This window comes from Mus musculus, chromosome 6 (genome assembly GCF_000001635.26).
Source record: "Mus musculus strain C57BL/6J chromosome 6, GRCm38.p6 C57BL/6J".
Classification (NCBI taxonomy): Eukaryota; Metazoa; Chordata; class Mammalia; order Rodentia; family Muridae; genus Mus; species Mus musculus.
Genome location: NC_000072.6, coordinates 91,892,470 through 91,920,194, shown reverse-complemented (window position 1 = coordinate 91,920,194; position 27,725 = coordinate 91,892,470). Strand labels below are relative to the sequence as shown.

The window sequence follows — 27,725 nt, the reverse complement described above, 5'->3', positions numbered from 1 at the left end:
TTCCCGTATGCAGTGGGTAAGAGGTTGGAGGTGATTCTACCTGTGGTACCTCAAAATTCTGGGACAGGTAAGAACAAAAAAATCCCAGGCAACCCTTCTCTGGTCCCCTTACTAGAACACTAACTTGTAAAAGCCTGTGTCGAACCTGGTTAATGCAGTGAAGAGTCAGAACTAGGGCAAGGGGGCCCCACGGGGTCTCTCAAGCAGCAGCTTTCCATGGGCCATAAGTTCCCTGCTGCTGCAGCTCACGATTTATACGTGTGTGGATGTATTTACACATGTGCAGATTTCTTGGAAGAGGGTCTATAGTGCCCATCAGATCATAAGAGAAATGTGTCCTGTTCTGCCACCACCCAGCATAAGCATTCAGCCATCCAAGGCTGAGCTCAGCTGCAGGTCAAGCAAATGTGCTGCAAGTGGGATGGGGGGCTTAGACTTCAAACACTTGAACTTTAAAGGTGAAGCACAAAGACCACAGGGGTAAAACAACCTGTGAAGAAGGATCAGAGAAACGACCCTCCCCAGACCATTTAGACATAGCTCACGTCTCCTCTCACTGGAAATGAACCACCCTCTTGGTAGCTTCCTCTTTCCCGGCAGAGCCTTGAAGGCAAGGATCTGCCTGCACAGACAAGCTTCTCACAGGTATTAGGGGCTTGATAGACTCCTGCTGACTTGAACTGTACTGAACTTAAACTCTGAACTCTTTCAGTCCCTGCAGAGCCTGACCTGGACCAACACTTGTCCCCGGGGAGCACCCCCACCAGGCTTCTCTAGTTGACTAGGAGTCCCCAGTGAACAATTAGCTGTTTCAAGCCCAGGGGTTATCTGGGGCAAAGTTGGGCAGAAAGAGTGACACCCATCCAAAGGATATTAAATGAAGGAGGAACCATCATAGAACGTGTAATGCAGCTTGATGGGCTTCTTGGGCCCCTTCCACTCTTGAGAATGGCGGCCCATTTGAGCATGCTGGCTGGAAGGCTGGTGAGGTGCGGAAGCAGTAATCTGAGTCCCCGTAGTGAGAGGATGGTGAGAGTCCCCCTTGGAGGCCAACATTAAATGAGAGGATATCCTTGACCTGTAGTTTCGAAAAATCATGGGGCAGGAGGCATTCCTCCCTCTCCATAAGATCCTTTCGGCCTCTCTGTGGGAAGGAGATGAACGCGTCTTCTAGGCGCTCGGTTCTCACTCTCCAGAGAGGTTCTCCATAGCCCCTTCCCAACATCCAAGACTCCCACCCCAGTCCCCCTGTCCTAAAGCACAGATCCCCATCCTGTTCTTCCTCATATGCTAAGGTAGTATTTTTAGGAGGAAGTGGGAAGGTGGCAGTGCCCTGGGAAGATTAGCATTGTCTGATTGTTTGCACCTACAGAGCATGGCTGCGCACAGAGGGGGACTCTGGAGAGCCGCTAGTATCCCTTCACCCACTATCCTGAAGTACCAGGTGGGGTTATTCTAGCACGCCACAGTACAGAGGTAAACTGAGCGGCTGCTCCTACCTGTGACCTGGCCCAGTGATCCCAGAAGACATAGATGTGGAAAGGGGGTTAATCTTTATAAGCTGGGCCATTAGAGAAATGGTTTTCTGCTAGGCCTCACAGTATCCCCAAGTAATATACTGTGAATCACCTATGTGAACGAAATTGTTTTGAGAGAGATTTTTTTTTCTTGAACACTTAGCAAACTATGACCAAAAAAAATTACCACTTAGGGCACAAAGTCTATGAACTGCAATGACACAAATGACTTCCGTGGGTGAGGGAGGATGTTTCAGAGGCAGAGACAGCTGAACAGGAGTTGGGCTAACAGAGCAGGGCCAGCTCCGCAACCGCTTTTTTTTCCTTATCTGTAAATCGGATGGACTATGTGGTGTGTGTGTGTGTGTAAAGGACATAGCTGGGCTGACATGAGGTATGCATTTACTGCTGTGACACCCATCTGTCCTTGTGCCCCATGTCCTGTGGACACCATCCCCATATCTAGGCACTCACATATGGCGACACATATCCTGCAGCTTTTCCCGGGCCTCGGGGCAGGGGTCAGGCAACTCAACAACAGTGTTTTCAGGAGGGGTCCGGGCTCGGACGGGCTGAGGCGAGACATCATCCACGGGCTTTGGCTTTGCTGTAGTCAGAGGTGAGGAGATAGAGATACAGATATGGTGGGCTTCAGAGGTGGGTCCCCGAGTGTCACATTCTCCTGGGAAAGGACTGCGGTACATGTTAGGAGGCTCTTTTGTGCTATGCTGCAATAGGGATCGTTGCCTGCTAACTGGGTCAGTCGATAATTCAGAGGCTGAGGAACACAGCGGTGAACAGCAGCAATAGCAACGAAGTGGGCCTCACTGCCGATGCTTCCATTGTCCCCTAGAGTCAGCCCCCCTTTTACCAAGAACAGTGAAGCATGAGGAAGACAAGTCACACAGGCAGCCAGGATGGGTGAAGAACTGGCTTCAAGCTTCTCAACTTCTAGCCTTACCTCCAATATCTGTGGGAATTAAAGGGGCAGCATGAGGCCTCCCTGGCCCTCCTTCACTACCCAACCTACCCCCACCCCCCCACACACACACCTGTCTGTCTAGCTCATCTGTCATCATAGTTTGCAGGATGGATGGAAAGTCCCGAGGCCTTTCCTATTCTCAGCAGGCTCCTCCCACACACCTTCCCTCGGGAGCTTCTTCCTCTCGTCTGCTATCTATTTCCCCTGCTGTTCCCTCCCTTGTGGGTAAGACTCTCTCAACAGAGCAGGAGAGACTTCTGTGGCTTTGCTTCTGCCCACACATAGCAGTAGTCCCTTCTGGAACGCAGGACTGGAGCCTGCTAAGTTTGGGATACAAATGCCACTGTTTCCCCCACTGATGGTGTGGCTGGACAGAGCTGTCTCCTTCACACCCTGGATACTGCCTGGGTTACAGAACGAGATGGAGTGGGGGTTGGGGGGCATGTAGGGGAAGCAATGCAACCCTGCTGCTGTGACTAGATGTGCTGCGGCTCTGGAGCGCTTATGAGGACCCGTGTGTCCCAGGATGCTGAAGCTCTGTGGCTGGAGATGGTACCTTTCTTCCTGCTTTCCTTTCCCGTGCAGAGGGAGAAGCTCAGGCAGGCTGTAGAAGTCTGGTAGACCAGCTGGTAAGGTGTGTTCACTCCCATAGCAGAAATGTTCATGGAGGATTCTAGGGTAAAAGAGTAAGTCTTCTAGCCGAGCTGTGGTGGCGCACGCCTTTAATCCCAGTACTCGGGAGGCAGAGGCAGGCAGATTTCTGAGTTCGTGACCTCATTTTGTTGCTCACTACGAAAACAATATCAGCATGGGCCATACTTTGTCTTCATTGATGGACAGTTTATTTCTAAGTTTTCTGCCTCTCCAAATGACTCTGTAACAAGCATCCCTGCAGGACTGTTTGTACTCGTGGAGCGGAGTTGTGGGCTAGCACTAGGAGCTGATTCCCACATACCATAATCAGGTGAGCTCAGACACAGAGCGCCAGGATCCACAGCAGTCTGAGGAGTGACCTCCTGGCTGTGACATCTTTACCTTGTGTACTAAAGGGCTACTCTGCAACCGACTGGAAATTGTAAAACCTCGAGGAGAGACTGCTAAGAGGCACACCGTAGGAAGGGCCTGAGGGGCTAGACTGTGCGTTGGGAGGTGCAGACATGTCCACCAAACAGCCGCCCTCTGTCAGAGGTGCGTGAGCTCTTCTTGCCAGCAGCACAGCCTCTGGAGCTGCTCCACAGACACCTCCACCCTTGGGAGCCTGGGCCTTTCTCTCACCTTGCGGGCATGTTTCCCTTGTTCCCTACCTTTCCCCAGCTGTGCTGTACTTAAACAGCTTTTCCCAACAGTGCCAGTCAGGCAGTCAAAGGCCATCTCCTTTGCGTTGAGATGGAGGAGTTGGCTGGCCTCCACAAAGCGCTTGGTGATGTCCAAAGGATTGGCACCTGCTGAAGGAAAAAGGAAAGACAGTGTTTTCCTCCTGGCATAGATGACTCTTCCAGAAAAGGGCCTTTACCAATGGCCCAGGAGATAAAAGTGAAGACTTACTCCTGATGCAAGGATGAGGAGCCCCTGAAGTACACGCTTGGTTGGACAGAGGGTTTAAGATCCAGCAGGCAGCATGTTGCTCCCAGCTTACCTGCTTGCCTGCCTTCATGCTCCTCTACCCCTGCCCACCCCCTGCCCGCCCTTCCTGTCCCCCTGCCTGCCCACAGCTGAGCACTGAGGACTTCTGCTGAACTTCAGGGTCTTCCCTAGCCCTAGAATGGCCCTCAGTTTGGAGGCACTGGGCTCTTAGAATGCCTTTGACATTGGTTGAACCAGACTCTTGATTCATGAATTCCATGTCTCCACTCATCAATGAAGCTCTGCCCACCTCTGCACCATCACCTCAAGCTCTTCCTTTAACACTGGTAACCTCTCGCTGCCACCACCACTAAGTTTTGAATGGGCTCTCCAGAGATGGGTGACTGGAAGGGAGGGAGGGTGGGAGAGCAGGGGGGAAAGAGGGAGGCACACCTCTTGCAGCAGACTCATGGCCATGCGCCCTCCATTCCCAGTGCATACTTATACAGGTTAAGTATCCCTTATCCCAAGGTTTAGAACCAAAAGGGTATAGGGTTTGGGGAGGTTGGTATTTTGAAATGTCTTCCTGTATATACTGGGATGTATGGGGATGGGACTCAGAAGACATGGAATTCTCTGATGCTTCCTGTGTACCCTGTATGCATATTGAATATTGTCTTACATGCAAATTATCATGCACTGTCAGCAGTGGAATATTCCGTTTTGGTATCATATGGGCACTCAATAGCCTTTAGACGACAGAATATTTTAGATTATGTATGCTCAACTCATACCTGTTGGGGTGCATGTGGTATATACACGCACACACACACACACACACACACACACCCTACCTAGTCATGTAGAAACAGAGGAGAATCTGTGAGCAGCCTTACCAGAGGCAGACTCCACCATGGCCTTCATCTTCAGGGAAAGCAGTTCTGTCAACAGGTGGATGGATTGTCGCTGGAACTTGTGCAGGGTGTTTTGGCCATTGGGCATCAGCTTAGCAGAGGTGGAGGTGGGGGGGACGTACTTGCCCCCACTGGTGGCTGCGGGCATTAGTGTAGGTGGTGGGGCAGGTGGGGGTTGCTTCTTCTGCATGGGGAGGACCTGTACTGGGATCACTTCTGCAAGCACCACTGTAGGAGTTCCAAAAGTGACCACCAGATCCTGAATCTCGGAGGCAGTGGGCACTGCAGGGTCGTTGATGAGCTCCTCCCAGGTGAACTCAAAAATATTCCTAATGCCCTTTGGGATGGAAATGCCCGAGTTGCGGCAAAAAATGAGGAGTTTGGAGACGTGCGCCAGCAGTTTGGGGGCTGAGGCTGAGTATTGCAGGTACAGTTCTCGGTTACTTTTGATCTGGTTCATGTTGTCTGGGTAGGCATACTGCTAGGTGACACTGTCCATCTCGAGGGAGAGGGACACTCAGCTGTAAAGACTCAGCACTCTGGCAAGTGTCTTCACAAGTGGGTCAGAAGCTCTTACCTACAGAGAAGCCTCAGGGAAAGATGGAGTGCACATGCAGAAATCACCCTCAAAGGTCACTGAGCCATCAGTTTCTGTCTCAGAAGGATAAGAAGGTTGCTGGTCATCCTTTCATGCCAGAATGAAGCACTGCTCCCCTCCCCCACCTTCATAGGAGCAACACTGGGACAGGCCTGCTGCTAAGGGTGGGTCCAGAAAAGTTCCTTCCTTCCTTCTATTCAGAGAAACCCTGTCTTGAAAAACGAAAGAAAGAAAGAAAGAAAGAAAGAAAGAAAGAAAGAAAGAAAGAAAGAAAGAAAGAAAGAAGGAAGGAAGGAAGGAAGGAAGGAAGGAAGAGGGTGACAGGAAGTGAGGACCTAAGGGAGGAACCTTGGGAGCTAGATGAGCAGAAGGGGCGGGGCCTGGAGGGAAGTCTCACCACACCTTTGTAGTTAGTGACCTGAGGGTGGAAGATCTGCCTGCGGCCTACTGACAAAAGCCTGTAAAAACAAAAGGATGCCGTTGGCTCTCTCCAGAGACAAGGAACATGGGAGCTACGGATCACACGCCTATGGTGGGCATCTGACGACCCGACATGTACAGACTAGGTCAGACAGAAAAGCCTGGAGGGCGATGCAACCCCGAAGTTCAGAACCTGATACCACATCCCACCAAGCCTAGGACATGGACAGCTGGAAATGCACTGTTAGAAAAACGCCACTGAGCCGGGCGTGGTGGCGCACGCCTTTGATCCCAGCACTCGGGAGGCAGAGGCAGGTGGATTTCTGAGTTCAAGGCCAGCCTGGTCTACAAAGTGAGTTCCAGGACAGCCAGAGCTATTCAGAGAAACCCTGTCTTGAAAAACGAAAGAAAGAAAGAAAGAAAGAAAGAAAGAAAGAAAGAAAGAAAGAAAGAAAGAAGGAAGGAAGGAAGGAAGGAAGGAAGGAAGGAAGGAAGGAAGGAAGGAAGGAAGGAAGAAAGAAAGAAAGAAAGAAAGAAAGAAAGAAAGAAAGAAAGAAAGAAAGAAAGAAAGAAAGCCATTGACCGGAGGATGTACCACAACAGCACAGATGTTATAGTGTAAGCCGGGCGTAGTGGCGCATGCCTTTAATCCCAGCACTCGGGAGGCAGAGGCAGGCGGATTTCTGAGTTCGAGGCCAGCCTGGTCTACAAAGTGAGTGTCAGGACAGCCAGGGCTACACAGAGAAACCCTGTATCGAAAAACAAAAAACAAACAAACAAACAAACAAACAAACAAACCAGATGTTATAGTGTAGAAAATGTATACCCTTACACTAGTGGACCATGGGAAGCATCTTTCCTCTTTCACAGAGCTGCTCAAGGTCTCTCAGTATTCAAGTAAACGTTGGGGGGGTGGGTGCTAGAATTTAGCAGATAACAGATTTATGAAAACAAAATTTTCTGGACTTTATGCTCTATGAGAACAGTGCTTGGTTGCTTATTTCTGAGGGCCTTCATGAGGATGTGAGCCTCTACAGTAGGGCAATGTGCAGGAGTGTCCACTGAGAGCAACTCAGCAGGGCTTTCTTTGCTTCCATGGCCTTTCCAGCGTCTTCCTTCAGTGCTGGCTCACCTGTCACCTATCCAGAAGCCAATCCAGCATCTTTACCATGATGTCAACCACAAGAGCAGAGGGCAGGCTGCTGGCTGCATCCTCTCACCATCCTTGGCACTGAGTGCAGCAGTCCAGCCATCTCTTTTTCTACTTCCCATCCTGCCTACTTTCCCAAACAGGCAATTCTCTTTGCCTTTTCAAGCTCTGTCCTTGGGAACCACCCCCAAGGTCACCATTCCAGGATAGTTCCTTAGGGAAGCACCTGCAGTGCTTACATTGAAGGCCCATGGTACTCTTTTCCAAGACTTTGGCTGATGAGGAGCCAAAGCCCTTGACTGGGAGTTGTCTGTTCCTAGATTTAAAGCATGGAGACTTTTGCAAATACTACACCACATTCCCTGGCCTTTGGGCTATCTTTGCTCATCCATCAGGAACAAAGTTCCTAAACAACAAGAGTCCCATAGGACAAAGCTAACATTCTACAGGCTTGAAGACAAAGTGGCTTCCTGTGTCGATTTGCTGACCTCTGGCATTGCCATTTCTCAGCTTTGCAGACACAGAAAAATAGATTTGTTCTGGAATGATTAGTTCACGGAACAAAGACCCCATTCAGAATCTCGGGCAGCAAGGCACCAAGCCAGAGGGGTCTGACCCTAACTGTACAGGGCAGATGATGATGACGACGACGACAATGATATTTCTTCCCCCATCACCCCCACCATCTCCCCCTCCCCTTCCCTCCTCCTCCTCCTCATTCCTCTTCAGTCAGGAGTCAAATGAAGAAAAGAGGATGGTTAAGCAGTCCCTGAAATTGTTCAATATTACCTATTTGGAAAAATTCTCCCCCATCCTCCTAACTAGTTTCTACCATTTGAAGTTGATTATGAAGACATGCCATACAAATAGATAAATGTATATATGCATGATTATGCCTAGATATATGTATATGTGCATGCCAACACGGGGAGGCTAGAGGTCAATCTTAAGTATTGTTCCTCAAAAGCCACACATCTTGTTTTATTCTTAGTGGGACCTGGGGGGTCACTGGCAAGCTAGACCAGGTGATCAGTGAGCCACTGTCTCTCCCCAATACTGGAATTACACTAACTACTACAAAACACACATGGCAAATATGATACTGGGTGTTGAATCTGGGTCCTCATGCTTCACAGCAAGCAAGATATCAACTGAGCTATTTCTGAATATCTCAGATTTGGCTGCTCTGGACATTTAATATGGAGTCATGAATTATGTGGTCCTTCTTACCCTCTGAGGAGCTACTGGCACTTGATGGCTACCAGAGGAAGAAGTCATGTTTGTCAGAGGATATGGCCACTGGTATGTTTCACATGTACCAGTTGGACCTACATCCATGTACAGCTGCACTAATTGGTCTTGGTGGGCATGGTGATTTAAATGAGGTATGTACCAGGCTCATTCATGTATGTGAACTCTTGGTTCTGAACTATGGGAACCTTTAGGAGGTACAGGCTTGCTGGCTGAAGTATCATAGGGGGTTGGCTTTGAGGGTTTATACCCTTATCTGACTTCTCAATCTCTCTCTCTCCCTCTCTCTCTCTCTCTCTCCTCGTCCCCTTTTGGGTATATAGAGATATAATCAGTCAGCTTTCTGTCTGTTCCTGCCTTTCCTGGATGCACACACAGGCTTTCTCTCTGGAACTCTAAGCCAAAATAAACTCTTGCTTCTGTAAGTTGCTTACGGTCATGGTATCTTATCACAGAAATGGAAAAGTAGCTAATATAGTGAGCTTTAAAAGCAAAAAAAGGAAAAGAAGAAGACATGAAGTTACCAGGTGAAAAGATTAGAGAAGTTCAGAGGAAGTTAGTGGGAAGAAACGGGGCTGGGTGGTCTGATCAAAGCACATTATATGCAAGAATGAAATTCTCAGAAAAAAATATAATATATATGTGATCCTTTGTGATGGTTTGTCATGATGCTTTTAAATGTTATCCATGGTAGGGTAGGCATGGTAGCATACATATTTAATCCCAGCAATTTGGGAGGCAGAAGCTATCATATTTCTGAGTCTGAGGCCAACTTAGTCTACAGAGCAAGTTCCAGGACAGCCAGGGCTACACAGAGAAATGCTACCTCAAAAAGAAAAAAAAATTTTTTTTTGTTTTTTTGTTTTACTCATGAGCTGGAGACATGAATCAGCAATTCAGAGTGACCTAGGTTCAATTCCCAGCACCCACATGGTAGCTCACAGCCATCTCCAACTCCAGCTCCAGAGTATCAGACCTCTCTCTGGCCTCTTCTGGCACTGCACAAAGAGTGCACAGACATATATGCAGACAAAACACTCATATACATAAAACAAAGATTTGTAAAAATTTACCCACATGGCTGCATGCATAAGTATGTCATTACTTTTAGAATTTTATTGCTGTTTGTTGAGACAGTCTCACTGTTGCTATGGCTTGTCCAAAACTATGTAAACCAAATGGCCTCAGCACTCCCAGAGATCCAACTGTCTCTAGCTCTGAGATTAAAGGCATGTGTCACGGGGTTGGAGGAATGGCCCAATGGTTAAAAGCACTGGCTGCTATTCCAGAGGATCCTAGTTCAATTCCCAGTACCAACATGGTGGCTCACAGCTATATATAAATCAGTTCCAGGGGATTTGATGCTCTCCTCTAGCCTCAAGAGCACCAGGCATGCATGTGGTGCATAAACACAGATGCAGACAAAACGCCCATACACAAAATAAAGTTAAAAAGCATGGAACACCACACCAAGCCTTGCTTTTCATCTTATCATTTTGTCTGTGCGTGTGTGTGTGTGTGACATGTATGTGAAGGTCAGAGGACAACTGTGTAAGGTTGACCCTCACCTACCTTTACATGGATTCAAAGGATTGAACTCAAGTTGGCAGCCTTACACATCAAGTTCTTCACCTTGAACTATCTTGCTCACCCTATGTGTGGCAGGGGGACATGTGCAGGAGGGTGCATGTGTGTGTAAGTGGAGGCTACACGCCAGTTTTCAGTGACTCTCTTGATCATTCTCCATTTCACATTTTTTAAAGACAGGTTTTTCACCAAAACTAGAGCTCACTGATTGGCTACACTAGATTGGTTACACTAGACTGGCTCACTGATTGGCTACACTAGATTGGTTACACTAGACTGGCTCACTGATTGGCTACACTAGATTGGTTACACTAGACTGGCTCACTGATTGACTAAACTAGAGCTCACTGATTGGCTACACTGGCTGGCGAATGAACATTAGAGATCCTCCTGTCTTTTGTCTCTCCCTGTCCCCATCACTCCCTCACCCCACACTGAGGCTGTAGCTGTACCAGGCAGGAGTGATAGGGAGCAGAACTCAGTTCTTCATTACTTACACAGAAGGCATTTTCTTGATTGAGCCATCTCCCCAGGGCTCAATGTCTACCTTTCTAAGAACTCTCAGACTTTACAAAAGCAGTGACCTTGCTTCACAGTCACCTGCAATGTTATGGAGATCCCAAGTTCTATATGCCCTTTTGGACAGTCTTGTCACTGTTATTGTTTTGATTCTGTTTTGATCTGGTGGATGTGAAGTTAGTGATTTGATAACAATCCCATGTCTCTAATGACATTAAACATGCCACACACTAATCAGGTATTTTTTTAAACTTGGAAACATATCTACTCAGACCTAAAGGCCAATTTTTTATTTTTAAAGTTATTTTAATTAAATGCATAGATATTATATCTCTTCAAAATCTGTATAAAAAATGAGTGTCTTACTACACTGCACCTATAAGATGAAGATGAAGCTGTTGGGTAAAGGACCTTGAGACTTATTTTTAAAGGAGGCTGCATTTAAGGAGAAAACAAATAAACAAACACTTCTCAGTCACTGCCCTGCTTTCCTGTCTTGCCTGGAATGGATGAGGTAGGCATATCTCTAGCAGCCATTTTGAACCATGAAAAAAGGAAGTGATGAGCTAGGGGGAGTCATACAGGGCAATAGAATCTAGACTCCTGGTGACATTGTGGAACCCTGTACCATCTTTTTACCTGTTTCCAAACTTCTCTCACATAGGAAGATGGGCCCTTTGCTTCTTGTGTCTACAAGCCCCCCTCTTCATTCAGAGCTCTACTCTTCCCATCAAATGTGATTTCTGAGTAGCCATTTTAGGTCAACCCAGCTCTCCTCCTTGTCCACCTAATTTGATTCTACATTCACTTTCCCAGGATTGAGACACAAATCTTGCCCTTGAGAAACATGATGTCAAAAGTAATAATGAAATGAAACTGGCTTACAATAGGAGTCACACTACAAGACAAAAAAAAATGTGTAAAGGCCATGGATCTATATTAGTTATGTTTCTATTGCTGTGACAAAATGTCATGACCATGGCGACTTATGGAGGGAAGGGCTTCTATTTGGGTTTATGGTTCAGGAAGATAAGCATCACTGTCACAGTGAGACATGGGCAGCAGGAAAAGATGACGGCAGGAACGCTGAGAGTTCACCTTCCAAACTTCAGGCAGCATGCAGAGAGCAAACTGAAAAGGGGACAAGTCTTTAAGCTCCCCAATCCTGTCTCAATGGCATTCCTGAAGCCTCCCCACAACTGTGCCATAAACTAGGGGCCAAGTACTCAAATGCCTGAGAATACAGAGGGACATCTATTGTTCAAAGCTACCACATCCTACTCCCTAGCCCCTAGTCTAATGGCCTTTACATAATGCAAAACAATCAGCCCAACTTCTAACGTCCCTGTAGTCTCTCAGTCCCATCACTTTGTAAAAGTCCAAAGTTTTACTGAGACGCAGGGCAATCTTTTCTGTAACCTCCTATGAAATTAAAAAAAAATTATATATGTCCAAAATACAATGGCACAGACGTTCATTACTGTTCCAAATAGGATGACTGGGGACATAGTGAAAAAAATACTGGATCAAAGCAAGTCCAAAACTCAGCAGGGCAAACTCCAAATCCTGTGGCTCCAATGTTTGATCAGAGTTTAGATGGTTACCCAGTCCCATTCCCAGCTTTGGATGAACCCTGGCCCTCACTGAATCACACTTGCTATACTTTTTGTTTATTGTTACTTTCTAGAAGCAGAAAATTCTCCATGCCTTTTCTTTTCACAAGTTGGAAGTTTAGCTAGATGAGTTCTCTCCCTACTACTGCTGCTACTGATCAGACCTCTCTTTAATCTCCCTACCTCTTTCAGCACAAGACTTGTCTGCAACATTAAGCTTCCTGGGATTCTTTTTCTTCTCAACCCTTATTTTATATTTCTTTCTGCCTCCCTTGCTCTTCTTCACTGCCTATGATTACTATCAACTATGCAACAGAGTCTGTCTTAAAATCTACTCTGCCCCTGAAGAAATTAGTCCATTGCCTGCAAACTCAGTCTCACGAAGGCTCTTAGAAAGGCAGCCACATTTTTTGCCCAAATATCACACTAATGCTCTCCAGTACACTTGCTAATATGGCTCCCCTCTGAAACCTCGTATGTTGGGCCTCCACGATCCATGCAGCTCTCAGCACTACTGTCTTCCAAGTTCCAACTAGGATGGCCAGTTAAACTCTGCTTAAAGTGTTCAACTGCTTTTCTAGTCTAAAACTTTACAATTTTCCACATTCCTCAAAACAAACAAACCAGCATGGTCAGGTCTGTCACTGCAATAACCAACTCCTGGTATTTGTTACTTTTCTATTGCTGTGATAAAATTCCATGACCAAGGTAATGTATGGAGGAAAGAATTTATTTGGGTGTAAGGAGAAAGAGAGAGAGAGAGAGAGAGAGAGAGAGAGAGAGAGAGAGAGAGATGCATGATCATCTCAGTAGGGAAGCATGCCAGCAGACAGGCATGGCAACAGGAGTGGCTTCCGGCCTGAATTTCAGTTTTCAAGCTGCAAGCAAAGAGAAAATTCAAAATGGTGCAAGTCTTTAAGCTCTCAAAACCTGCCTCAGTGACATACCTCTCTAGCAAGGGTATACGTAAGCATGCATGTGCATGTGTACAAACATACAAAAGCACACAGATACACACAGTGTACAAACTGGGGGCCAAGTATTTCAATTCCAGAGAATACAAAGGGACATCTATCATTCAAACCACCAATAACACCAAAGAAAAACATCAACAGGAGGCAGACAGGAGGGTGTTCCTGAAGCTAAGAAGTTACCAAGCAGATAGGAGGGGAAATAAACAGATGATGGAATAACAAAGCCCTCTAGGAATAGTGTGGCACGGTGGGCACAGAGAGCCTGGGGAAGCCACAGATGAAACAGGACCATGCCTGCTTAACCAATGCTTGTAGCTGCTATATATGCAAACATTTCATGCAGCACTGACGTGGACACATGATGACAGATAGCGTCCTCAGCACTGGACCCTTCGGGTCATAAGTGGAAATGTACCATCATTTGGTGACATCACAGTTGTCACAGCCATGGCAGCATAGTGCAGCATATTGCTCCTATTTTTGTGATTCTGGTACGAACACACCCACTAGAAAACACGTATGAGAAGAGGTAAATTTTGGCTGAGATTTAAAAGGACATATATACTTGCCTGTAGTGGTACTGAGCCACGAACAAAGTTGGGTAAAAGTGCCGAGTACTCAAAACCAAAAGGAAAGCAGGCTTCCCAGGTCATCTGGCCATGCTTCCCTAGTTTCTGGTTCTCTCTGGCTTGGGTCAGAAACACTCCTATAAGGATTTAATATGTAGAAGGTAGTTTGTGTAACTGCCCTGTGTGTAAGCATGGCTTCTGATAATGGAACAGATGGCCTCATCCCTGCTGTCCCTGAGCTGCTTGGCATATAAGGTAGTATTATCTAAAGAGATGCTAGAGAGTTCTCCAGCAGGCAGGAAAACAGGCCACACAGAGAAGTGCATCTTAGCACACATGATGAGGGCCAGTAGGCATCCTGCTCCACCCTGTCATGCCAAGGCTCAACAGGAAACCCTGGCAATGCAAGCTTGGGGTAACAACCCTTCTAAATACCTGGCCCCTCTACAGGGACATGCATTGCAGTGTTAACAGGCCCCACGGAGATGAATTTCCTGAAAGGATCAATTAAGAATGAATGTCTTTCCATGTCAGCGAGTGATGCTACTTCTCAAAGTGATACTCAAGGGGACATTTCAAAGGCAGGGGGAAGGTGGCAGTGTGAGAAAACAATCTAAATTGATCTAAAAGGTGCCCTGGCTGATCCTTTCCTACCATGTCTGAATGCTGACCAGTGCTTCTGTTTCTGTTATTTTGTTATTTTGATGAACTACTAGGCAGCAACTAAAAATAACTGAGCAGCTCAGTTTTAGAAACTTTAAATGAAAGCAAACCAGCTACATGTAATGTAGTGTAAATGGTACATTACACACTGCACTGACCAGCACTCCCTGGAAATTTAAACTAGCATCCAAGAAGCCAAATGTCCTGCACAACTCTCAGAATACCTGTAACCTAGGAGACCAGGTGGGGAGCAGGGCCAGGTCTTTTCTCTCTTTTTTTTTTTTTTCAATTTTTTATTAGATATTTTCTTCATTTACATTTCAAATGCTATCCTGAAAGTTCCCTATACTCTCCCCCGCCCTGCTGCCCTACCCACCCACTCCCACTTCTTGGCCCTGGCGTTCCCCTGTACTGGGGCATATAAAGTTTGCAAGACCTAGGGGCCTCTCTTCCCATTGATGGCCAACTAGGCCATCTTCTGCTACATATGCAGCTAGAGACACAAGCTCCGGGGTACTGGTTAGTTCATATTGTTGTTCCACCCATAGGGTTGCAGATCCCTTCAGCTCCTTGGGTAATTTCTCTAGCTCCTCCATTGGGGGCCCTGTGCTCCATCCAATAGCTGACTGTGAGCATCCACTTCTGTATTTGCCAGGCACTGGCATAGCCTCACACGAGACACAAAGCCTCAAGCCACAGTGACTGTTGAAGGGTGGACAGAGTGAAGCAAGCAGGGAAGGAAAGGGTGGACAGCATGTTCCAGCTCAAAGAAACTTAATGCTGATAGTGTGTGTACAAGACACAGAAGAGGACAAAGCATGGCCTGGGAAAATGCTTGAAACCAGTCACGACAACAGAAGGTGGGCTTTGGGAGCTGGGGAAACATGGCAGTTAGAAATGGATTTAAATGAAAAAGAAGGAAGGAAGGAGGGAGGGAGGGAGGGAGAAAATAAGGAAAGAAGAAAGAAAGGGGGATGGAAGGAGGAAGAAAAGGAAAGAAGGGGAGGGTAAAAAAGAGGGAGTGTTTAAACTGAGAGTGGAAAGGAAATGAGCCTCTGACTGTTATGTGTGGACACCCATTTTTTGTATACACGTGTGCTACCTGGATATCAGGAACCACTGCAGAGCACCAAGGCTCTGCTAGAGGTTAGGGTTTATTTTATTTTTTATTTTATTTTTGAGAGCACATATCACCGTGTAGCCCTGGCTGAACTGGAACTCACTCTGTAGACCTCAGAGATCTGCTGAGATTAAAGGCATGCACTGTCAACCTGAGCAATGGGCATGGGTTCGGATGAAAACATGGCTTCACCTGAACAGCTGACTTTCCAGTTTCCTAAACATTACTATCAACCCCAGGGCCACACTGAGCCCTCGCCAGTACACGTGAATGACTCACTCTTCAAACACAAAATCACATACCAATATCCTCCATAAGTCACACGAGTCCTCACAGCCACATGAGTCTCTTCTCACCATTTTCAAGCCAACAAATCATTTTCAGTTATTATCACTCACCTTGGCTATGTAGCATTTTATGTGAACAGTCTGGCATATAACTGACTCAGCTTGCCTTACTGGTTCAAAAGGAAACTTGAGCCACATATGGTGTGGCTATCCTGTTGTGTTAACTGTAAAGACCAGTACCCACCCCTGTTCCGGATTCTAAATTCCACTGCCTCATCTGTATGTCACAACCAGACCAGCTGAAGAGCAACCCAGGGGAATTAGCCACGCCTCTGGCAAATGTATAGCTAAGTGCAGCAGGCACCTCATGTATATGGATTCAAATGCTCTCCTTTGGGCATTCTACAGGCCAGCAGAATGATTCAGTACACCAATTCAAAGGAACTGCGCCAAAACACACAAGGCCCAGAGGAGAGGTTACAGTGAAAACAAGGAACTCAGAGCAGTCTTCTCAATGGTTTGCTCTGCTCTCCAGACATGCAGAGAAGACATGAGAACATTCTCCTGTAGGCTTAACCACTTCCAATTCAGACACGGTCATAAGTCTTGGATGTGCACCTGGGAGAAACTGGCTTGCCAGTCTTTGGTCATTAATGGGAAGACAAAGTACAGGGACCGCAAAGCCAGCAAATGGTTATTTGGAGCAGTCCTGCACACAAGTTAGCACAACAAAAGGATTCAACTTCAATTTCCCTGATGTAAATTTAACACTTGGTGGGAAAGGGGGCAGGCAGCTGAGCAAAGTGCTTGAGAGACCTAGCAACCTAAACTTGAACCTGGAGCTAACCCATGTAAAGGTGGAACAGGAAAACCAACCCTACCAAGTTGTCCTCTGACCCCATACAGAGATACACACAGTAACAAAATTTTGAGCTTAAAAGCTGAAACTGGAGCTGTAGCTCAATGACAGCACATGACAAACATGTGCAAGGCAAACCTGACACCTCAAAACACACACCACCAAAAATTCTTAAATTTAAAACTTCACTCAATTCAACTATCAGAAAATTTATATGTTTGGGACAACCTGGATATGAGTTTAGTACTTTTCAACTGCTTTATGACACCTAAATACAGATAAAAGTGTATCTGGTGGAAAATGAGTATGCAAGCTCGGCTACACTGCGGGCTACAGTGCACTCTGGAATTTAGTATGAAAACAATAGGGAAGTGTGGCTTAGCAGTTGTTAGTGTTTGGTCCTCTTGCAGAGGACTCTGTCCGTAACACCCACAGAGCAGCTCTACTTGTAACTCCAGCTCCAGGAGATGGCACCCTCTTCTGCCCTCTGAGGGCATCAAATACACACGTGGTACACATATACATGCAGGCTTTCACACATAATACAAAACCAAAAGCAGGTGTGATGGTACACACCATTATTCCCAGCATTTGGGAGGCAAAGCAGTCTGATCTCTGAGTTTGTTGCCAGCCTGGTTTACATAGCAAGTTTCAATACAGCCAGGGATTATACATATACAGAACCCCTGACTATCTATGTATGTATGTATGTACGTATGTACGTATGTATGTATGTATGTATCTATCTATCTATCTATCTAAGCTTTTTAAAAAAGAAACAAAGTACCTCTTGATGTTTTCTGTATCCTGAATGTATACTAAGATGTTCTGAATATATTAAGTTCAATAAAAAAATTAATTTCTTTTTTTTTTTTCAAGACAGGATTTCTGTGTGTAGCCCTGGCTGTCCTGGAACTCACTCTGTAGACCAGGCTGGCCTTGAACTCATAAATTTGTCTGCCTCTGCTTCCCAAGTGCTGGGATTAAAGGCATGTGCCACCATAATTTCATTTTTAAGATATGGTTCTAACAAAGTTAAAAATGGCCTGGAAATGTAGTTCAGTTGGTAGAATGCTTACCTAATATGCAAATATAGCCCTGGGTTAAATACCCAGCAAGACATAAACCAGGTGAGGTGGCCCACACCTGTAATCCTAACACTCTAGGGACAGAGGTACACACAAGAGGATCAGAAATTCAATACTGACACTCAGCCTCCTGTGGCTCTCCATCCATCCACATTGTGCTCAGGTGCTGAGAACAAGTGACTGCTGAGTGCATATCCCTCAACAATTAGGAACACCAGAAAAGGGAACAGAGTGCCAAGCTGGAAGGCAGAGGACTGAGAAATGCAATCTTCAGGGCAGAGCATAGCCATTGCACAGACACAGCACACCCAGTCTTGACAGTAGCTACAACTGCCTGCACAGGGCCTACAAAAGTGACTATCACGGAGCAATCACTGAATGGGAAGGGGATCAAGGGGCCCTATCTCTCCTTGCTGAACAATTGGTTGGGATGGATTCTGATGGTAAGGCAGTCATTGTCTAGGTCCCAATAGACAGATCACAGATAGTCTCAGATAAAATCAGTGGATCACAACACAACAAAATGAAAAGATGGAAAAAAAGGACTTGTGTGGAAGAGAGGAAGTTGACAGGGTGGAAGGAGATCTGAGGAGGGCAGAAAGTGAGGGGAAACAATACACTGTGCACATACATGTACGAAAATTGTCAAAGAATAAACTAAAAAATGTTCAATCTCTGCTACATACGAAGTTTGAGCTACACGAAACTGTCTTCCCCCAAAAAGGAAAAAAACAAAATGAAAGCGACACATTGATTGCATCCCTAGGAAGCCAATAGTCTTGGTGCATGGCTCTGAACTCTGAGGACTCTGCTGCCATCTGCTGGACATCCTGGCACAAAGCTGGTCCATGAAAAGTAAGTTTCTGAAGCTGACTTCAAGATAAATCTGAGGGACTGTATATAGACCTTTTAACTGGTGTCATAAAGAGGAGACTAGAAAGAAACTTAGTCTTCAAAACCCCAGAGGAAAATGACCTACAGGTACTAGTTGAGGTGAAGAGTAACTGCGCTTGACTGCTGCTGCTCCCAAAGGGCTGTGGTGGCCAGGTCCTCCCATGCCTGCTGGCTCCATTCAAGGCCCATTGCTGCCTGGCTGTCACTCCTGCCTTCTCTCATCCCACCACATTCTCTTCTTGATACTCTGCCTCATAAAAGCACTTTATCTCCAGCGATCAAACTATTTTCCTTTTATTCTGCCTGCAGCTTGCTATGTAGTCCAGGCTGGCCTTGAACCCACCTCTGCTCCCATGTCTGTCTCTTTTCTGCTTTTGCTTACAGTTGTGACATGTCTAATAATTCTATTTCCTTCTTTCTCCTCTAAACTATTTCCTTATTTTAGCTGAATTTATAGTTTTGGCCCTTATCTTTAGTCCTCCAACTTTTTTCTGGCTATTCTGGGTCCCTAGCATTTCCATATGAATTTTAGGATACATGTGTCATTTCTGGAAAAAAAATTAAGGGTAGCTGAGTTTTGATGTATTTAAAGGAGGTATTTGCCTGATGAGACTAACAGGACTGCATTATGTCTAGCTTCTGCTTTTGTTGTGGAGTTCAGAGGTAATTTTGGGATTTGTCCAAACTTTGTTAATACTGGGGCAAAAGACTGGCAGCAGAAGATACTAGGAAAAGCTTAAGCCTGGAAATTAGACATAAGTCTTGTTCCAATACAATGCCACATGACTTCGAGGAAGAACAGGGCATTTCCACTCATGTGAGCAGAGACAAAGCATCAAGGAAACCCCAAAGAGGTGGGTCTTCCTTTGCTACACTGTTCTCAGAGGGTTGGTGGTCAACTCCTGACTGCCTGTCTGCAGCTGCATAGGTGAATGCTCCGAACACCCCTACTGAGTGACGTCCTTTAGATTCCTGTGCACCAAACGTCCCTGCTAAATAAGAATATAGGCAGGGACCTACCTGCTCAGCACCATGGGGTCCAAGTCTGACCTACTCAGAGAGTCAAGAAGACTAAAGTAATGGAGAGCATCAGAAGGCACAGAGGCAGGAGGACAAGTCAAAGCTCTAACTGGCAAAACTAAGGAACACTGGTTTCTAAACAGCTCAGCAGCCTTTGCAAATGCCCAAATAGTTCAGCCCAACTCCAGATATCTGCAGAGGACAGACATAGGCAACTGAGTAACAGGGAACAGATCAACTACCAACTTCTACCTCTGAACTGTAGGTGCTCTTCCCCAACCTTAGAGCTTCAGATGTGACTACCTAGTGTCCCAGCAGCTTCCTTTTCCCACGCAGCCCTCTATAATAGGCCCTCATTTGCCTGTTGGACAAATCCTCCTCATGTTGCTCCATCACCTGTCAGGGAAGCTGAACCTGTGGAGTAGACACCTGCATGCTAACACACTTCTGAAAAGAAAAGAATGGAGCCCTAAAAGCGAAGTCATGAGAGGGTGTGTTTGTAAAGAAGGGTTAAAAGCCCCTCAGAGGGGTATGGAGAGATGAATCCATAGTTAAGAGCACTGGCTACTCTTCTTGTGGAGGACCAAAGTTCCGTTCCCAGCACCCACATAGTAGCTTACAATTATACATAACTCCAGGCCCAGGGTATCCTACACCACCTTCTGACCTCCTTGGCACCAGGCACACGTGGTACACATATATACAAGAAGGTAAGATGTTCACATACATAAAATAATCTAAAAAAGAAACAAGTTCCTCAGTATTTCTCAGATTAGCATTTATAATTTACACACCTGGAACCCCAAATGAGTCACAGCTGGGTCAGCATGGAGAGAAGATAGTCCCCCTATACCAAGCGGTAAGAAAATGAACAACCTAAGAGTCAATGAGCTCTCACTCCTCCCTGTCAACTAATGTGGCCTCAAGCCTGTGCTCCCTGGGAAAGTACAGGAAGAAAGAAGTAAAACTCAGTCCTGACTGACTTCTATGAGACAAATACAACCAGCATGCTTTACAGGTCATGTGACTTGTTTATAATAAGATATCATATCATCTAGTGTTTGGAAAGTGACTGTGGGCGCTTGTGGTGAGCTTTCAGAGGCAGGAGTGGATGTGTGTGAAGAGCTGGGTTCCTGGCTCTGGCCAGAGGAATGTCCCAAGTCACTTGGTGCTGATCCTGGTCTGCTCTGTGGCTGGCTACTCATAGGAGCAGTTCTCTTTTGACCCACAAAGTAATTTGAAGGTGGGGCAAACTCAGGATCTCGCTCAGCTCGGAGTTCTGACTGCTTCTTCGACCAGAATCCAAAGGAAAAGTCTATGAAAATAGAAAGGGTATTATTAAAAACAATTATGAATCAGTCAAATTTATTGAATACTTTTCAGTTCTTATATGCATTTTAAAAGCCACGACAGATTATCTAAGAACAAGGATAGCAACACAAAACCCAGCTAAGAAATGGAGTAGCCTACGACAAGGAAAGATTAGATAATGGCTCTACGGAGAGGCTGACAGGCTCTGGACCACACTGCCAAAAGGGCACTACAACTACAGAGAAATGAAACAGTCAAGTATATGCTGACGTTGGCATGATTAGGTGTTTCACATCAAAGCAGTCTCTCATTTGTTGTGTTCTGGAAGACACAGAAGGGGCTCATCCAATATGAGCAGAGGCTCTATACATTTCTCATCAACTCCAACAGCAGGAGCTAACATTCCACTGAAGTAGTTTTGAACGAGGCATAACACAGTCTGCTGCCGCAAAGACTGTGGTGGGCACTTTGGTGAAAACTTAGAAATGTGCATGTACAATGGAAGCTCAGGTAAACTTTCAACCGAATATAGAGGATTGCTAAAGACAGAATTCCTCAGACACCGGCCTCTCTCATACCTTAAAAGCAGTTCCTGGAGAGTAACATTCTAAGCTGAAAAACCACACCTAAAAGTATGGATCTAAACTTCCCATGCACTTTTTAGAAAATTATTCTGTGGACAAAATACCTTTGTAGATGCTGGTCTTTTGATCACATTTTGCCATTCTCCTGTTTATAAATAACTACTGTTCAATATGGAGAAGAAACAGGTTCAGAGACCTGGAGACTTAAGCCTCAGGAGCACTGAGAGTGACTGTGGGGCTGAAGGTGGAGCCCAGCAGTAGAGCTCTTGCCTAGTGTGTATAAGGCCCTAGAGTCCATCTCTGCACCATAAAAAAATAAAAATGAAATCTCACCAGAATCACACTTTTACTTAAAACCAAAACCCCCTTCACAAGGGCCCCTCAAGAAGCTGACAGCTAAAAGCCCACCTACCTTTCCCTCGGTCCCACTCTCGGATGTGTGGCACCCCAGGCTTGGTGTCCCTCCTCTCCTGAATGATGACCTCCACCTTGCTGTTCTGGGCCACAGGAGCTGGGGCAGGTACAGGCTTTGGCTCTGAGGGCTCAGGAACAACTCCATCTGCTTCTGTAAGGAAACAAGACCTTGTCACCATGGTTTAAAAACATAACATCCTAATTTTGAAGTAAAACTAATCACTAGTGCTAACGGGAACAGCAAGCGAGCCTCAGACAGCAGAGAAGCAGTTTGGTAACAGTTCTTTCTCTATGTCAGTGAGTGGGTGTGAATGCCAGAGCACACGTAGAGCTCAGAGAACAGCGCAGTGCAGTTGATTACCCTATATGTGGGTTTCTAGGGTCAGATTCAGAAAGCCAGGTTTGTACTCTTGAGCTATCTTGACAATGCTTCAGCAATTTCTATACAACAGATCGCCTAAGTCCCTAAACAATTCTAACAATTTTATTGTTATTTTATCAACAAGAAAAAATTTAGCTGATCAATGGTAAACATGTATAAAGTATCAAGAAAACTCAACACTCAAGTTGAAGTTGAACAGATGTCAATCTCTGTGTTCCCAAGGAGCAACTGAAAAACCCTAAATCCTCAAATTATCCAACTAAAATAGCAAGAGTAACAAGCAAGCAGCATGCTGGAGAAGTGAAATCACCTGTTTCATTTTGGCCCTAGTTTTAAAATCTTAATGAAAATTGATTTTCAAGAAATGTGGGAAAATTTCACTTCACATCTTCTAGGACAAATGTTCAAGAGGCAGAACAAAACCAGACACCATGCAGAACTCAACAAGAAACAGCCTTTATCTGAAACTAAACACGGAATTTTCAATTCCTAAGCTTTTCTGGTGTCTTGTCAGTGTTACATGAGGCCTTGCTCAGAGGCTAGAAAAGGACGAGAAGATTCTAGCCAGTCCTAAACTGGAGCTCTTATTGTTAGAATGTCCCCAAGTTTCAATCTCATCTCCCAGGAGAAGCCACTTTTCAGCTTCCTCTACTGCTAATACAGCCTGTGGGCCTGAGCTCTGGCCAGTGCGATGCAAACACTGGGCCACAACTTCCCACTCACATCCTGAAAAGGAAAGCTGGATCCTCTTCCTCTCTCCCTGCTTCCCTGACCTGGTCCTGGGCTGGATCAGGAACAGGTGCCAGAGAGCAAACTTGGAGCAACATAGAGGAAAGCGACACTAGAGAGCAGCAGAAACAGCAAGATGAGAGGAAACCTGGGACCGGATGACCTAGATACTCTTGCACTTTTCAATGTTAAAACAGACAGGCAGGCTAGTATACTGGAGCCACTTAGGGAAGGGCTAAAGTTAGCAATTTGGCTTCTACTCCATAACGCAGACTAAGCCTGTCTGATCACAGCATCTCACAGCTGTCTCCCAGGGAAAGTGTGTTCCATCTTGTTTCTAGAGCTCAGTTCTTCAGTTTGAATTTCTGTCTCCAGCTGCTTTACCTTAATATCCAAGTTGGTAAGAACATTTTACAAAGAAAAGTACATTACAACAAAAAAATAACTATAAGCAAAAAAACTGAAGTCAGACCTAGAGAGATGTCTCAGCAATTAAGAGCATTGGTTGCACTTCCAGAGGACCCAAGGATTGATTTCCAGCACCCTCATAGTGGTTAGCAACGTTCTGTGACTTGAGTTCCTAGGGATCTGATGTCTTCTTCTAGCCTCTGCAGGCATGGGGCACCAACACAGAACAAAGACATGCACTGCAGGCATGGGACACCAACATAGAACAAAGACATGCACACAGGCAAAACACACACACACACACACACACACACACACACACACTTAGATAGAATTTTAAACATTAAAAAAGCTGAAGCTGCTGGGCGGTGGTGGCGCATGCCATTAATCCCAGCACTCGGGAGGCAGAGGCAGGCAGATTTCTGAGTTTGAGGCCAGCCTGGTCTACAGAGTGAGTTCCAGGACATCCAGGGCTACACAGAGAAACCCTGTCTTGAAAAAAAAACAAAACAAAACAAAACAAAACAAAAACAAAAACAAAAAAAAACAAAACCCAAAAACCAAAACAAAAAAACAAACCCAACAACAACAACAACAAAAAGCTGAAGTTGAAAAGACTAGAAAAAAATGATTTTAAATGTTTTTTACCATAGAAATGATAAATGCGTGAGGCAGACATCCACCTTGATTTAGATCACCTAATACACACAGTTACCAAAACATCACATGGCACTCCCCCAAATATGTAGTTTCTATGTTTTTATGTATATATTGTTAAATTTTAAAATTTGGGCTGGAGAGACGGCTCAGCAGTTAAGAGCGCTGACTGCTCTTCCAGAGGTCTTGAGTTCAAATACCAGCAACCACATGGTGGCTCACAACCATCTGTAATGAGATCTGACTCCCTCTTCTGGGGTGTCTGAAGACAGCTACAGTGTACTTACATATTATAAATAAATAAATCTTTAAAAAAATTAAAAATTTATGTCATATCTATACAGAGCTAAACTTTTCTTTTAAATAGTTTACTCAACTGTCCTTATAAAAGGCAACTCAATGTATTATTTGTTAATATCCTTGTCTATTGTCTAAAAACATGAGAGTGTCATTCTGAAACATTCCAGCTATAAAAATTGCTCCTGGACCATGAGATGGCTCAGTGGGTAAGAGTGCCTGCTGAGCAAACCTGATGGCCTGAATCTGAACCAGGGAGATCACAGAGAAAGCAAAAAGCACACTACTGAAAACTGTCCTCTAACTTCCACACCTGTGCTATGGCACATGCACACCTACACTCACTCACACATCACATACAATAATAAACAGACAGAAATATCTAAGAGTAAAGCTAAGTCGCTGATTGCAGCCCTATGAGTGAGACACTGTAGACATAACCCTCCCTTTGAAGTCAGAAATCTGAGCCGTGCTGTACCTCTGCCTTCTTCTTCAGTTCCATCCTCTTTTGATTTTTTCATCTTCTTTTGTCGAAGCTTTGCCAGTCTTGCTTCTAACATAGCTTTTCTCTTTTCCTTTATGTTTTCTCGTTTTATTCTCTGATCTGTTGTCTGGATAGAACAAAAAGTTAGAAAATTATTCACCTGAAATCAAATGCATAACATTTGTTTAAAAAGATGAAATAATTCACTTTTTTAAAAAAAGTGCTAATTAAGACAGGCAATGGTGGCGCACGCCTTTAATCCCAGCACTGGGGAGGCTGAGTCAGGTGGATCTCTGTGAGTTTGGGGTCAGCCTGGTCTACAGAGCGAGTTTCAGGACAGCCAGGGAAATACAAAGAAATCCTGTCTTGAAAAACCAAAAACAGGGAGAAAAAAGTGCTAATTCATTTTCATATCACCTCTAAGCAGCTCTCCCAAAGACTCTGAAAATGGTGCCCTATAAAGCAGACCGTCACAGCCTCTGATGCTTAGGAAGCTAAAAGAGAACTCACAGAGCACAGTAGAAGCCTCCACATAGAAGCAAGCTGTTCAGTTCTCTTTTACTCCTAGGTCCCTTAGAACAACCTCCCAGTTCCTAACCTAGGTCATCAAAATTACCATGTTTGAAACTAGATTTAAAACAGCAAGGCTGGAGGCTGGAAAGATTAAGAACACTTGCTGCTCTTGCTGAGGACCCAGATTCAGTTTGCTAGCATCCACATAGTGGCTTAAAACCATTCATAATTCCAGTTCCAAGGAATCCCGTGTCCTCTCTGGTCTCTGCAGGAACTACACATGCATATGGTACACATACAGAGATGAAGGCAGAACTTGCACAAACCTAGTACTAATGGTAATAATAAAACTGCAGGTCTAGTAGTGGTTCAGTGGGTAAAGATGCTTGCGGCAGTGATGTAAGCCTGGCATCAATACAGAGATGGAAGGAGAGATCAACTCCATAAAGTTGTCCTCTGACCACTACACATGCCATGACACACATGCCCACACATACACAATATACACACATATACTACTAATAAAAACAAAATGTAGCAAAGCACAGACTACTTCCAAAACATTTATAATTTTAGAGTTTGGAAATCCACAATAATTTGGTAACTACCTTTAAGACCAATAATGACATTCTGAATATCAATTTTCATTTTATTTACTACATGTTTTATTCTTCTCTCAGACAATACATCCCAACTGCAATGTCCCCTCCTTCTGCTCCTTCCAGCCCTGTCCCCCACCTCCCCTCTCCTATAGATTCACTCCTCCTCCATTCCCCTTCAGAAAAGGACAGGCCTCCCAGGGATATGAACCAAACATGGCATAATAAGTTATAGTAAGACTAGGCACAAATCCTTAGGGCTGGATGAAGGCAACCCAGGGAGAGGAATAGGGTCCCAAAAGCAGGCTAAAGAATGAGTAATACACCAATCCCACCAAGCTAACAACCATTGTATGTATGTATGTATGTATGTATGTATGTATGTATGTATGTATGTGTGTGTGTGTGTGTGTGTATGTATGTATGTATGTATGTATGTATGTATACATGTAAGCAGAGGACAAAGCACAGCCCCAAGAAGGCTCAGTAATTGCCACTTCAGTCTCTGTGAGCCTCAATGAGCCCTGCTTAGGCTGATTCTGAGGGCTGTGTTCTTCTGGTGTCCTTGATCCCTTTTCTGTGGGGGGGTCCCCAAGCTCCAATTTGGACTCTCTCTCCACCCAAGGCTTAGCTATGTGTCTCTGGATTTACTACATTTTTAAAAGCATGGCCTATCAATTAAAAAAATTATTCAAACCCATAACAATAACTTAAACTTTAACTTGTACCTGTTCACGAAGCATCTCTAAAGTTTTCATTTGCTTGTTTCTTAACTCTTTGTCTCGGGCAAAGGCAAAATACCCAACACCAAGTTGTCGGGCCTCTGAAACAACCGAAAGTATTAAAAGATTAGATTTCTATAATTAGCAAATCACATGTACAACAAGTTCCCAGACAAACCAAAAAAGACACGCATTGATATTTGCACAAATATACATTAAAACCACAAAAGTTAAACTGCTTTACTATTTACTAAGTGACAGACACACACAGGCTCCTCAGCCTGGCAGCCTTCTCTCCTCTCTGGGAACAAATTCTTGGGCTAACAAACCTTCTGTTAGGAAGAGGTCCCCAAGTCTCTTAGGCTGTGGACAAAAATGATGCTTTCGCCCTCTGTCTGACCACATCAGAGTCCTGCTCTGTCAGCACATGGCTTTCAGCCTGCCACTGTCTAGCATTTTTTAAAAAAGATTTTAAAAGCTGCAGACAAACAAGCAACCCCAACAGTACCATTTTCCCGGATGTCTTCATAATGGATGGGCCCCATTGGCTTTTTCAAGGCTTCCCTTTCTTCTTCCTCCCATTGCTGACGCTGAAGTTCTTTCCTCATGTCTTCAGATAACAAAGTTTTTTCATTGGCAGGACTAACAAAACTAGTAGAGGAATAGGAAAGCCATGAGACAGCAACACTTACAGAGGTTTCTGACTAAGAAGTCAATCAACTGTTTTAATATTTTTTAACATTCATTTATATACTGTGTGTATATATACACATGAGCATGTATGCAATGTATACACACATGCACATATCCACAGCATGAATGGAGAAGTCAGGAGACTGCTTTCAACTTTTAGGAATCTATTTATTTTCTCCATCTACTATGTGGGTTCCCAGGACTAAACTCAGCTCATTAAGCTTAGCAGCAAGTCCTTTAACACAATGAGCCATCTTGCTGACCTTATTTTATCATTTTTAAATCAATTCCCAGACTTACACATGAGCTTACACATGATGGATCTTGCCTCAGTGTTCAAGAAA

At 45.0% G+C, this 27,725-nt stretch overlaps 2 protein-coding genes across 9 annotated transcripts in view; both read right to left on the bottom strand.

Moving 5' to 3' along the window:
• Positions 1 to 19,444, bottom strand: part of 4930590J08Rik (RIKEN cDNA 4930590J08 gene) — a 50,986-nt gene extending 31,542 nt beyond the window's left edge. For 2 of the 5 annotated variants that reach the window (XM_006506332.4, XM_017321667.2), the window contains exons 1-8: positions 15,839 to 19,444; positions 5,977 to 6,032; positions 4,959 to 5,627; positions 3,804 to 3,944; positions 3,056 to 3,172; positions 2,479 to 2,487; positions 1,992 to 2,124; positions 875 to 1,144 (exon numbers count right to left, since the gene is read on the bottom strand). In XM_006506332.4, coding sequence (XP_006506395.1) covers positions 875 to 1,144; positions 1,992 to 2,124; positions 2,479 to 2,487; positions 3,056 to 3,172; positions 3,804 to 3,944; positions 4,959 to 5,436 — 1,148 coding nt within the window. In that variant the 5' untranslated portion in view covers positions 5,437 to 5,627; positions 5,977 to 6,032; positions 15,839 to 19,444. Of the gene's footprint in view, positions 1 to 874; positions 1,145 to 1,991; positions 2,125 to 2,478; positions 2,488 to 3,055; positions 3,173 to 3,803; positions 3,945 to 4,958; positions 5,628 to 5,976; positions 6,033 to 13,657; positions 13,795 to 15,838 lie in introns of all 5 variants that reach the window. The other 3 variants (NM_198668.2, XM_017321666.2, XM_017321665.2) reach the window with 3 other exon arrangements.
• Positions 19,445 to 20,345: 901 nt separating this feature from the next.
• The window catches only part of Ccdc174 (coiled-coil domain containing 174), a 56,696-nt gene continuing 49,316 nt past the window's right edge, over positions 20,346 to 27,725 (bottom strand). For 2 of the 4 annotated variants that reach the window (XM_030255347.1, XM_030255348.1), the window contains exons 8-12: positions 27,197 to 27,339; positions 26,695 to 26,789; positions 24,849 to 24,981; positions 21,896 to 22,048; positions 20,346 to 20,903 (exon numbers count right to left, since the gene is read on the bottom strand). In XM_030255347.1, coding sequence (XP_030111207.1) covers positions 20,608 to 20,903; positions 21,896 to 22,048; positions 24,849 to 24,981; positions 26,695 to 26,789; positions 27,197 to 27,339 — 820 coding nt within the window. In that variant the 3' untranslated portion in view covers positions 20,346 to 20,607. The remainder of the gene's footprint in view (positions 20,904 to 21,895; positions 22,049 to 24,848; positions 24,982 to 26,694; positions 26,790 to 27,196; positions 27,340 to 27,725) is intronic. The other 2 variants (XM_006505998.4, NM_172730.2) reach the window with 2 other exon arrangements.